This window comes from Amphiprion ocellaris, chromosome 1 (genome assembly GCF_022539595.1).
Source record: "Amphiprion ocellaris isolate individual 3 ecotype Okinawa chromosome 1, ASM2253959v1, whole genome shotgun sequence".
NCBI classification, from domain to species: Eukaryota; Metazoa; Chordata; class Actinopteri; family Pomacentridae; genus Amphiprion; species Amphiprion ocellaris.
Genome location: NC_072766.1, coordinates 17,495,772 through 17,508,381, shown reverse-complemented (window position 1 = coordinate 17,508,381; position 12,610 = coordinate 17,495,772). Strand labels below are relative to the sequence as shown.

The 12,610-nt window shown below is 42.1% G+C and overlaps 1 protein-coding gene across 8 annotated transcripts in view; it reads left to right on the top strand.

Annotated features, from left to right (window-relative positions):
• esrrga (estrogen-related receptor gamma a) overlaps nt 1-12,610 on the top strand; it is a 153,851-nt gene that overhangs the window by 64,316 nt on the left and 76,925 nt on the right. Inside the window, exon 1 of one of the 8 annotated variants that reach the window (XM_055011354.1) lies at nt 7,933-7,952. The exons of 2 other annotated variants lie outside the window; for them this stretch is intronic. Coding sequence is in view for 4 of the 6 variants with exons in the window: in XM_035944017.2 (XP_035799910.1) it covers nt 12,422-12,477 (56 nt within the window). In the remaining 2 variants the exon portion in view is untranslated. Of the gene's footprint in view, nt 1-7,932; nt 7,953-12,055; nt 12,482-12,610 lie in introns of those variants that run through there. 5 more of the 8 variants (XM_035944017.2, XM_035944013.2, XM_055011359.1 and 2 more) reach the window with 5 other exon arrangements.

Here is a 12,610-nt window from a genome sequence, read left to right as displayed (position 1 = left end):
GACAGCTGTAGCTTTTTTTGGCTGAAAAATTGAAAGGTACATTTTGGGGATATTGATTTGGTAAATATGGGCACAATATGGGACCTTCAACTTATGTGTGACTGTGTTTAGTTAGCCTGGAATATTCAAGCATTTGATTTAAATATTTCTGTTCTTATTGTTGTGGTCTTTCTTCAGTCCTCTGACTACACTCTCACATCTTACCATTCTGACTGTTGTATTCATTGTCTGTCTTGCCACTCCCCTTGAAGCTGATATTGCACAAACTATTGAGTAAAGTGATATTGCAAATGACATTGATATTCTTGTTCAGATCCAAGTTTCTGATATTTTAGCTGTTCCTGAAAAAGGAGACTGAGTTGGAAGTGGTTGATCTCCCACCCCACCACAAGGCCGTCCACCACACTCCTATTGTCAGCCTCCTTTTCCCTGCTGATACCCTATTATGGCAGAGTCATCCCAAGACTTCTGCAGATGGCAGGACTGCTAGCAGTGAGCAGTATGTGAAGTTAAAGGTGTAAAGACTGAACAGGAAAGGGCACAGGACCATTACCTGAGGTGCACCCGTGCTGCTCATTATTTTGTCAAACATGTTGCTGTGCAGCTTCACAAACTGTGGCTGATCTGTGAGGTAGTTGATGATCCAAGGCCACTATTAGAGTATCCACCTACATGTCCAGCAACTTATTCCTGAGGAGGACAGGGTGTAGGGTGTTAAAGCACTGGAAAAGTCACATAAAATGACCGAAACAGTGCTGCCTGCCTCTTCCAGGTGAGAATAAACCCAGTGCAGCAGAACGACGATGGCATCTTACACTCCAACGTGAGGCTGTTTGCAAACTGCAAGGGGTCCAGTGATAACTCAGGTATGGAGGTGCATCAGGACCAGCCACTCTAGTGTGTCCATGATGTGAAGTCAAAGCCACTGGCCTGTAGTCCCCTGAGGGTGTTTGGGTGCTTTTTTGAACATAGGAACCAGGCATGATGTCTTCCACAGAGCAGGGACAATCATCAAGCTCAAACTCAAGTTGAAAATTTGCTGAAAAACCACACAGAGCTCAGCAGTCTGTGGCTGAGACTGTCTTGTCCTGCTGTCTTGGCTGGGCGGAGTCTACTGAACTCTCTCTTCTGATCCTCTGTAATGACAGTGATCTGAGCGTTAGACAGCTGTGATGGGGGAGGAGGCAGGAGAAAGCCATAAGAGTCGTTGAAGAAAGATAGTGAGGTGATGATACAGAGGAGTGGGGTGAGGGGAGGGTTGTTAAGTGGACAATGGTGAGAGGGTGTCGGGTGAATAGGGTGGTGGGAGGTTGGTAAAGGTGAATGGACAGTAGGAGGAACAGACAATGGTATTGGAAGCAGATTTATGAAGGTGTTAAGAGGGACGGCTGGGGCGAGGGTGGGAAGAAGCTACATCGTCAAACCTATTGGAGAACATGTTTAACTTGTTGGCCTCATCCAAGTCTTCTTCTGTTCCCTGGTTGCTGTTTGGCCAGTGATTGTTCTCAGGCCACTCCACACCTGCTCGATGTTATTCTGCTGAAGTTTTGGTTTCCAGCTTCCTCTGTCACTCTCTTTGCCCTCAGTAATTTTGTCCATCAACTCCTCCCTGTCTCCCCCACCTTCTTCCTGTTCAGTGTTGCTGTGATGTCTTTAGTCCACCAGGGCAAGTTGCTGGGAACACAGCACACAAGTTTTGCGATGAACAGACTGATTAAAGGTGGGCAGGGTTGATGAAAGAGTGACATGACTGAAATCCCTGGAGATGGCTTAGGAAGAACTGGGGCAAAGTGTGTCACGGAGATGATTTTGTCAGTAGCCTGTAACGCACTGGCTGTGGAAAGAATGTAAACAAGTATCACAAAGGTCTGACAAAACTCTCTGGGCTGATAACATGGACAGATACAGTGGTGGAAAAAAAGTTTTCAGACACCCTTAAAATTTTACGCAATCTGAAATATTAACATTAAATGTTTGTGGAAAAATCTTTTTTATGTTTGAAAAAGTGTGACTGCATCAGACAGACACAAACAAATACAAATGGTTTTTCTTTGGTTTTTTTTCTTTACAAGAAGTTTACAAGAAAACTAACAAAACTAAATTCTTGACAGTTTCCATATATCGGTTCTCAACATTGTTGGTATCAAAGTTGATAACAGAGAATGTGTTCAAAACGGAACAAAAATAAACCATCACATCACAAAATTAATATTTAGTAGTCCTGCCATTAGCATGCAGTAGAGCTCTAATCCTGGCTGCCATGTTCCCCACGAGCCTTTCACACTGTTGACAGGTAATCTTGTCCCATTCTTCTTGAATTACTGCTTTTAATTCTTCTAGATTCTTTGGTTTACACTTTGAAACAGACCTTTTGATAATCCACCACAGATTTTCAATCATGTCCAGGGATTGAGCTGGCCACTCTAAGACCTGAATACTGAGCTCCTGCAGCCAAGTTCTGCTGGCCCTGGATGTGAGGCAAGGGGCATTATCTTCTTGAAATATCCAGTTTTGACCTTGACAGAGCAGTGCACATGCAAAGGGAGCATGTGGGTTTGAGAATGGCACAATACTTATCAGAGTTCAATGTGCCATCACAGACAGTGAGATGACCAACACCAGCAGCACTCATGCATCCCCAAACCATGACACTGCCTCCACCATGCTTGACAGTAGGTACTGCACATGCTGGAGATAATGCTTCGCCTGGCCTTCTGCGTCCCCTCACATTAGCAGGATTGAGATAAAGCTGGAAACTGGACTCATCTGACCACAGAATCTTCTTCCATTTCCTGACTGTCCAGTTCTTGTGTGCTTGGGTCCAATGACGGCGGGCTAACCTCTGTCTCTCATTGATCTGGGGCTTCTTGACAGCCCTGTAGGACCTTAAGCCGTGATCTAAAAGTCGGCTACGTACAGTGCGGTTGGAACACTGGACACCAATTTGGTTTGACCACTGCTGCTGAAACTCCTGTGATGTCATGCGGTGGTTTTCCCTGCACATGCGGATCAGGATGCGGTCATTTCTTGCTGAAGAAACCCTTGGACATCCAGATCTCGGTTTGTCTTCCAAGCTGTTGGTTCATCTGTATTTCTGCAGAGTGTATCCAACTGCTGAAGGACTGCATCTGCACTTCCTGGCTATCTGGCAGCAGCTATACCCTTCTTGGCTGAGAATCTGTATCTTCAGGTGTGTTTCCTGCGTTAGGTTCCTTGTTTTAGCCATTTTTGTCTCTGAAGAACTTTCAAATGTGCTGGCTTTATGTAGACACGAAGCACAGCAACAAATATTATGTCTTTCCGTAAAAAGCACGACCTTCATTACTGGATCACTGATACCAAAATGACCCAATACTCAAAATTTCTTATGTATTTTTATGGAACCAATCAATTTTAAGTGTTTAATGGCTTTTTTAGGATTTGTTGAGTATTTTGGCTGTGACTGTAGTAAAAGAAATTGCACTTGAACACTGATGAGTGATTCTTAATGCAATATTTCACAAATGCATGGGGTGTCCGAAAACTTTTTTTGCACCACTGTATATACCACTGTAGCACTGACATAAACTTGTTATGAAGTCATTTCCTTTTCTGCAAAAAAAGCCCCCACAATTTATTGGGCCTTTGTGTTGTTTGTCTCAGCAAATGCAGGAGCCAGTGAGTCTGTCACAGCACTGTCTTCCAGCAGCGCATCCACATGTTATAATGGATAGTCTTGAACTATCAGTCCTGACTTTGGCCTTTCTCTGTCATTGGTTACAAGGGGGAGCCTTTTTGACAAACAACAGAAGAGACCTGTCCACGTAAAGATATGTTTTGAAGCATATTTCAACAACAACAAAATAATAATAGGAAAAAGTTACATACTAGAGCTTTAAATTGAGAGAGAGATATTTCATATCTATAAACAAAATTGGTACAAATCCAGTATCCATGCTCACTAGTCTGAAACTTGGAATTGATGTTAGATTGCTTATTTTGTTGTCCTTGAACATCACATTTTTTTTCAGTAGGCTTACCTCTCCTCACAATCCTTTACCCCCCTTATTCAATGCTGTTTTATCCCTTTTCCCCCCTTCATCTTGTCTGTACACACACTCTCTCTTGCCGTCTTTATTAGTAGTGGAATTATTCACTTGGCTTGCACCTCAGTTTGAATAAATTGAGTGTTGAACTATTGGGGAGAGGGGCTTTTTTGGCAGGCATACATTTGTGTCGGCGTGTACATGTGTGTTATGTGTGTGTTGCGTTAACAAAGAGACTGCATTGAGAGACAACTAATCCCGGTGGAATAGCCCACTCATGTTCTGTTTGAGAGCGGCGTAATTAAAGGAGCGCACCTCTCCGAAGTCACCTATTTCAATACAAAACACTGCTTTATACAGACGCACAGGCAGCGAAAAACATGCACACACACACACACACACACACACACACACACACACACACACACACACACACACACACACACACACACACACACACACACACTCCCTGCTTTCTTACCCAGGCAAAACTCACTCTGTGTATAATTACATCCCCGTTCTAATTTATCCCTGGGAATATATCAAAACCGGAGGATGAGAGGGAGGAAGGGAGGAGAGAAAGTGAGTAAGGTGGTAGCGGGGAGGTGCGGAGAGATCAAAGGGTCAAGAGAATTTAAGAAAATAAGGTTATTGCAATAAAGTGATTTAAATACTTGTTATTTTGTTGTTGGATAGCTAAACAGACTGTGAGTTTGTTTCATGTCTTTCTTTTCTGCAAAGTCTAAAAAGTTCTTAAAGCCCTTGATTTTCTGGCATCCCCAGAATGTTCCTCTCTAAATAAACTGAGGATGTTCTCAGAAACCGGTGGATGAATACACACAATTGATTGTTGTGGTAAGACATTGTGTTGCTTTCTTTTGACAGACAAAGAAAGATGCTGTTTCTTGTGTGCTTGTCCATGAGACAGATGGAGATATCTTGGGTGTGGAATGTGAGCTGGACTGCAAGTTTTGCTTGAACTGGGAGGGTATGAGTACTGAATGGAAATCATGTGCACACACAGACACACTAAAACACATATTCAATGTTGACATCTATCATGTCTGCCCTGTCTGTCCACGTGTGATGAGGTTACACCTCAGTCCAGCCCAAAGCCTTCCCCTTTTGCCTGTCTCTTCTTCATGAGGTCACTCCTTTCACTCTATGACGAGGTGCGGTCCAGTCTACCTTCAATCTGACCACTGACAGGACTGTGACCAGAACTGACCTAGTGTGTACGTGTATCTTTCTGTGTATATGTAAAAAATCTTCTGTTTGTCATACACTGAACTTGATGCAAGGAACAAGGACCATAAAGCACACAATTTGATACATGCATGATAAGACAGATGATACATGCAAAGTACAACTGACATGGAAACTGATTATAGTTTACTGCTATGGTGTACGGCTCTGGCATTAAATATACTACATATATAGCTGGTAGTAAAATTCAAACAGTATGTAGATGAGCATATCAAGTATAGTGAGGGTGATGCAGAGTAGATTGGTGGAAATGGGAAGCTGGAAGCAGTGGGCTGGAGGAAGGTCAGCAGCAGCATCCCACAGATGGAGACTAGGCCAGTTGATGGGACAGCAACCACAGGTCTGAAGCATCCAGCTCTGGGACCAGGGACACTCAGAGAAAGGACACAGGGAGAAACAGAGTGAGTGTAATGCAATATCGGTATATATATTAAATACAAAGGTAGATAGAGAAGGGCTCAGTGCATCAAGAGAGGTCTCCCAGCAGCCTAGGCCTATAGCAGCAGAACTAGGGGCAGAACTAAGGGACAAAGGGGAAGTCAGTTGTGCAAATGAAAACACCAGCTCACCCCCTCAGGGTCCCTCAGTCAGCCCTAACTGTAAGCTTTGTCAAAAAGGAAGGTTTTAAGCCTGGTCTTAAAAATAGAGAGGGTGTCCGCCTCCCGAACCCAAACTGGGAGCTGGTTCCACAGGAGGTGTTTAGAGGAGGTTAGTAGTCCCTTTTTATAAATGCTAGTCACCTTCTCCATATGACTCTCTTTCTCATCCCGTTTTTGTCACCTAATTATAAACATCTCTCTATTTGCTTTTCCCTCTCTCTCTGCATAGTATCTCTATCTCACTGTGTTGCACACATACACACACCTCGGCCTCGCTAGCTGTGAAGCCTGCCTGACCTTTGTGTGGAATAACAAGGCTGTCACATGTCTCTGGTTCCAAAGAAATCACATCCCCTAAGTTTGTAAGCATGTCTATATATGTAGACAAGTGAAAAGACTTTGTGTGTCTGTATTATGTCTTTCATGTGTTTGCCTTCTTGAAAGTGCATACACACTTTAACAGAAATCTCTTTACTGTAGCAGACTATATTGGAATTAATTATAGTGTTGTGATGGCATGTGCTTTAGTCAGTTTTAAGTGTATGTGTGTGCATGCGTGTGCACGCGTATGTGTGCGTGTGTGTGTTTGCAACTTCCATGTACCCTCCTCCAAAGGTTACCCAGACCGAGTTTTGGTGACAGGCTCCAGAAAGCCCCCTAAACCCAGCAGCTTTTCCAAGCAGCTGGTGTTCTCTCCTTGGCCTTGATCACCATCAATGCCCCTTCCCTCCCTGTAGGTGCCTTGGTGGACACACACACGTACACACCTACACACACACACACACACACACACACACACACACACACACACACACACACACACACACACACACACACACACACACACACACACACACACACACACACACACACACACACACACACACACGTGTCCAGGCACACACATGCACAGAATGATGTAATCAATGCAATGACTTTAGAAAAATTTTACCCGGTGTGGCAGGTAATGGATTTTTCTACCAAATTATTCATTTTATCAACATGTGGCAGCTATGTAGGTGAACCTGCAAAATGTTGATTATTTGACCGAACCACATTGTTCCGCTTGTGCATCAGCTCATTTACCATCGAAAGAAAAGTTCTGAATAGTAAAACAATCCCATGCCTCAGTCAAACTCCAACTATGTGGTTGTGTAAGATGAAATGCTGAAAACCTCAGCTTTGTGCTGCCATAGCTACCAAGTATGTGAGCGTGTGCTGACTAAGCATGTGAGCATACAGTACATTGACATCTGCAATGTGTGTTCTACTTCTATCGCCTCTGTGTGTGTGTAAGTATGTCTACTTATATTTTTGTGGGGAGTGAATGTTCTCAAGTGTAAAGCCAAAAAAGCTGTTTAAAGTCAGGGCATTTTTAGTTGGTACTCCCCTGGTTATTTCTGCAGTGGGGGTTTAGGGCTAGGTTTGCCTTTATAATTAAGGTTATAAAAAAAGTTTACATCAAGTATTGATATTCAGAAGCATTATAATTAGGGTTCAATTCAAATTTCATGAAAATAATCTGTATTTTTTAGTTATCACTTCATATAAGGCAGCTCAATTTTTGTTTTTTTTTAACATTTTCATTCATTTAAAATGTTGAATCTATATGATTAATTCAGATCACATCAGTGTTGCTACTTTACTTCTGTTGCATTTCATTGTTTTCTGCCATATGTACTTTTATGTACTTTCTGCTGCTGAAACAACAAGATTATACTGCAGGATTCAGTGTTTCATAACATGCAACGTGAAAATATAGCCCCACAACTGCAAAGTGGGATACTTGGAAACATGGATAAACACACACACATACACACACATTCCTAAAATGATCTACGGTGTTTATCTAATAGTACCTTGTGACTGTACAACCCCTCGCTGCTTTTACAGCCATCCGTTACTTTGGTGACAGAAGTGTCTTTTCGGGTCTATATTTCACTTTTTCATCGCATTTTGAGATTCTTTCTTTGACTTACTCTCTCTAATTCTCTCTCTCCATCTCCCTCTTTTTCTTCTTTGTCTCTTTTTGCGTTCACTAGGTAGCTGGTAGGAGGAGCAGGTAGGGGTTCTTTGGTCAAATTGGTCGTTTCCACACTGTGTTCTGTTTTACCTGCTGACAGAGCTATCAGATAACTTAACTATCTCTCCTGTCCTTGCTGCCAATGTAACTGTGTTGTGCATGTGGGTCTCAGGATTTTAGGTTCCTTGTGTAATTGTTGTGATTGTTAAATGTCATGGGCGATGACATGATGATTTAATATGGCATGCGTTATCAATATAGAAACATTCATATGCACACAAGCCCTCATTCACACTCAACTTATAAGTCTCCGTGCTGCAGTTGGCTGTAAACTGACCAGAGTCCATAGCTCCCTCTGTTGGCTAGTTATGAAGTGCAATTTCATGCTCTCTCCCTTTCTCAGTTTCTCTTTCTCTCCCTCCCTTTACAAACATAAAGTTCAGTGTTATATATTTTGTAAATTTTCAAATTTGGTTCATCTCAGTTTTGATTCAACTTTCATTTGTAATCCTCATTCTAAAAATAAAGCATTGCATTTTTGAGCCACTAGGAATAACAATTTAACTTAAACTAATTACTCTTACACGACAGTAACAAAAAACAGCATGTACAATTAAATTTTTTTGTTAATCAGTACAGTTGTTGCCTCAGTCTTGGGCTTTGTGTTTTAGTGGCACACATGTCGATGTGTGGCCGGGGTTAACGGCCTAAGTGGCCGCCTGATGAATTTGTTAAAGACTGTTTTGACCAGCAGCAACACACATACAGTACACACACACACACACACACACACACACACACACACACACACACACACGCACACATACATTGCTCTGAATGAACTTGCTGTGGCCTATTGAGTGGTGTGATTGATGTCAGTGAGAGTTGCATTGGATAATTCCTCCACAGATGTCAACAGGCTGCCACCACAGGGTCAGAACTCACACACCCACACAAACTCACACACACAACTGCAGACAAAACAGAAGAGTGAGATGTCAGCAGTGCTACAGAGTATGATAGCCCTTATATAGTAACTGAAGTGCAAAGATGATTAAAGCAAGCCCCCATCCCCTTTTTTTTTCTTACAAGCATACAGTTATTAATTATGATGCTGTTTTAAAAAAATACAGAACATATTGACTGGGTTTTGTCATTTTTATTAAATTATGTTATTCCTTATGTATTTTATCCTCTGTGTTGTGCAAATCATGGACATAGTATTGCCAGGGAGCAGACAAACACATATGCAAACTAAGACAAGGTATTTCCTTGTCTTTCTCTGTTTCATGATTGTGTTCAGAGGTATATGGTTTGACCAGTGATAGAGAGAAGTGGCCTAAAGGGGTCACTGTCAACATATACACTGACTAAGAGCCGATCAATAGTCTAGGGGGGTGGGGTGGATAGGGGTCAGAGAGGGGAAAGAGGAGTAAGGCAGAAAGACAGAAAGGGTAAAGGTTGCTTTAAGGTTTACCTAAAAATGATAGAAATTTTGTGAAAGTATCTAAACAGTAGATTCAAGATCTCTGCAACCATTTGAGCCTTTTGTGTGTGCATGTTGATGAATTTTAAAGAACACAGCTCTCTTTATGATTTTCTGTGCGTGATGGGACTTAAGTATCTCTCCACAACAATTCCTTCCTATTTACATAAAGACAAAGCTTTGTAAGGCATAACTCACCACACATAAGCAGAAGAGAAACTTCCTTACATTTCAGCCTTATGTTTATAAAACATTGCTGCTTGTATGAAAGCTTTCTGTCAGTATCCTTAAAAACCACTAACACAAACTGCATAAATTACAGAATGTGGAAGAGAAGTGTCATTGAATATTTTCTAAAAGTATGCTACCACAAAGAAATATGCCTCCATAAACACAGTCAGTTCATCATAGAGAGACCATTTATTTGTGTGTAAGTAAAATGAGATATTATTTTTCAAATGCTTGTATTGAAGGTATGTCCTATTTTTTTTTTTTTTTTTTTTAATTTTTAAATTGTGCCATATATATATGTCAAAATTTGTTTAGCACTAACCAGTTTCAACATTACAGTACTTGGTGTGTTAAGCAAAATTAAATCTGTGTTCCTACATCTGGCTCTTTCTGCATAGGTACATAAATAACAGATGTGTCTGTGTGTGTGTGTGTGTGTGTGTGTTAGAGACAGAGGTTTTGGTAAAGGATTTGTTTGCCCAGTAGTGACGGCAGCATTGATTCACACTCATCTTTGTCGATGCTTATAAGCCTCTGGATACATCATAACTCTGTGTGTGTGTTTGTGTACATAAACCTCTGTGTATACATATGTTTGAATTCATGTCACTCTGTGCAAATGGCAGATGCACACATCTGCAAGCAATGTGTGTCAGTGGTCTGTGTTTGGGCTTTTCTTTGTCTTCTGTTTTACACCGAAGACAACTTCGAAATGATATGATGTACTGTATTTTTTCATTTGCATTAGTAAAAGCTGCTGAGCTATGTTTCAGCATATTTCAGTTGAAGTCACAGAAATTATGTCATAGCCAACTGATAACCATTTTTGGCATATGACTGAACAGCGCTGTGGTTAGCAAGGCCCACTGAGTTCACCATGTAGCTACACAGACATGCTTTATCAGCATACGAAGCCAGTGTACATATACTACATTAAGAAGCATGTGCATTTTGTGCTCTTACTTCGATATTTTAATAACATAATTCTGCTATTAACTTGTAGATATGTTAAACATTTGAGTCAATGTTTAATGTTTGTTAAAGAAAACAGAGAAGGCGAGGCTGTAGTTACTGTTAGACACAGACACACACACACACACCCAGACAATACACACACACGCACACACATCAAAGCAGAGATTGGTTTCAGGAAATGTTTTATTATCTGTTCTCTTCCAAAGCTGCTAATCACAACCACTCTCTTTCATCTTCGCATCCCCCCTTTCCACCCCTCCAATTTCCTTCTCTGTATCTCCCTTTCTGCTCCACACTCCTCTCTTCCCCACCATGCTGTGTGTAGAGGTACCAGAGTGCTGGAAAAGTCACATGAAAAGGAGGAAAACATTAGCAAGAAAGAAAAGAACGAAGAAAGAAAGTGTATATCTTTCCTGCAAAGCAAATCTGAGTCTCCCTATGGGGTTCCAATTTACGCTTTTTAGAGGAAAGGCCCTTCCCTCTCTCCTCGCGTTGCCTTTTCGCATTCCTCTGTCTCCTCCTTGCTCTGAGACTGAGGAGCGGTGAACAGATTCTCCTGGAGAATCCGTCTCGCACTGAAAATACTCACATTCCAAGGTGTTTGGAAAAGCCTGGAATACACCGCGTGATGCTGTAGAGATGACAGGGAGCTCCACAAAACAGCAAGCAGCAGGGAAAACCTTGTCCCAATCATTCCCAAATCATTCCACAACAAAGGACAAGCGCTCTGGAATTGCCATAATCTCGTATTTTGCTGCTGGGCTGTGATCGGCTCTGCTGTGCTGTGCCTGTGTGTGTATGTTTGCAGTGTGACACATTATTCAGGCTTAGGGTTTAGGGTTAAGCTTACACTTGTTCCTTTGATCTGTCAATTCTCTGGATTTGATTAGGTCAATTTTGTGTTGTGCAAGCACAAATCCATATTTCCTACTTGAAAGGTGAATTGTGGTATGCCTAAATTATTTAGCCTTTACTTGACGGAGTTTTGTTCTCAAACTTTTTAACGTTGTTTAAGAGGAAAAGGAAAGCAATGTTTTTTCCGCATTGTCTTGTTTTTTTTTTAACGTGGCATTTAGATTTCCAGCACAGGTACATGTTGACAGAGTCAGAGACCAGTAGAGAGAGACTTTTGAGAGACTAAGTCAGAAAGATGGGTTGATGAAGATACAAAGAAAAAAAATAAAGAAAGAAGGAGTGCAAGTTGTCTTGCTTTAAACCTTTCTCTCACCTCTCTCTTTCTCCTCTCCACTCCCTCCTTTCCTTCCTCCCTCTCTCTCTCTTCCCCTCTGTGCTCTTTGTCTGATCCCTCCCTCTCCACCTGCTCGTCTCCCTCTCTCTCACTCTCCCTCCTCGTCTCCACCCCTTTCTCCGCCCCTCCCTCCAGCCATTGGTCAAGCATCCACCAATCACGGCAGAACCGGGACCTGAGGGACTGCATATGCAAAATGTTGCTTAATATTCATGAGCTGCTATCGGGGCTTTAAGTCGTTGATTAGGACAGCGGCACAGCTTTTCGTCTCAACTGCCTGGCTGACTGGCTGTGTGTGTGTCTATAGCCCCCTCTCACTGGCTCTCACATACACACCGCACACACACGCTCCCTCACATCTACGCACACGCAGAGCTGATCAGTGCAGGCAGCGCAGAGCCTGGTAATTGTATTGCTCCCTCCAAGTGGAAGGAAGGACCGAGAGAGAGGAAGACCAGAGAAAGAAGAGGAGGAGAGAGAGGAGAGATATAAAAACTTTGAATATTTCCAATTTTTTTTTGCCGTTTCCACGGAGGAGGTTGACATGACAATGAACCGTTATCGCCGATGGATTCGGTAGGACACCCGTTATCTGAGTGTTTCTTAATGCACTCTGAACAAGAGTAGGTAAATTTTACCTTTTAATCTTACCCTCTTATTCATCTTCCAACTTGTCATTGCCATTGTCTTCCACTGTGAGTGACTGTGTGTGAGGGAGAGTGTGTGTGTGTTTGCGTGTGTGTATGTGCTGGTATG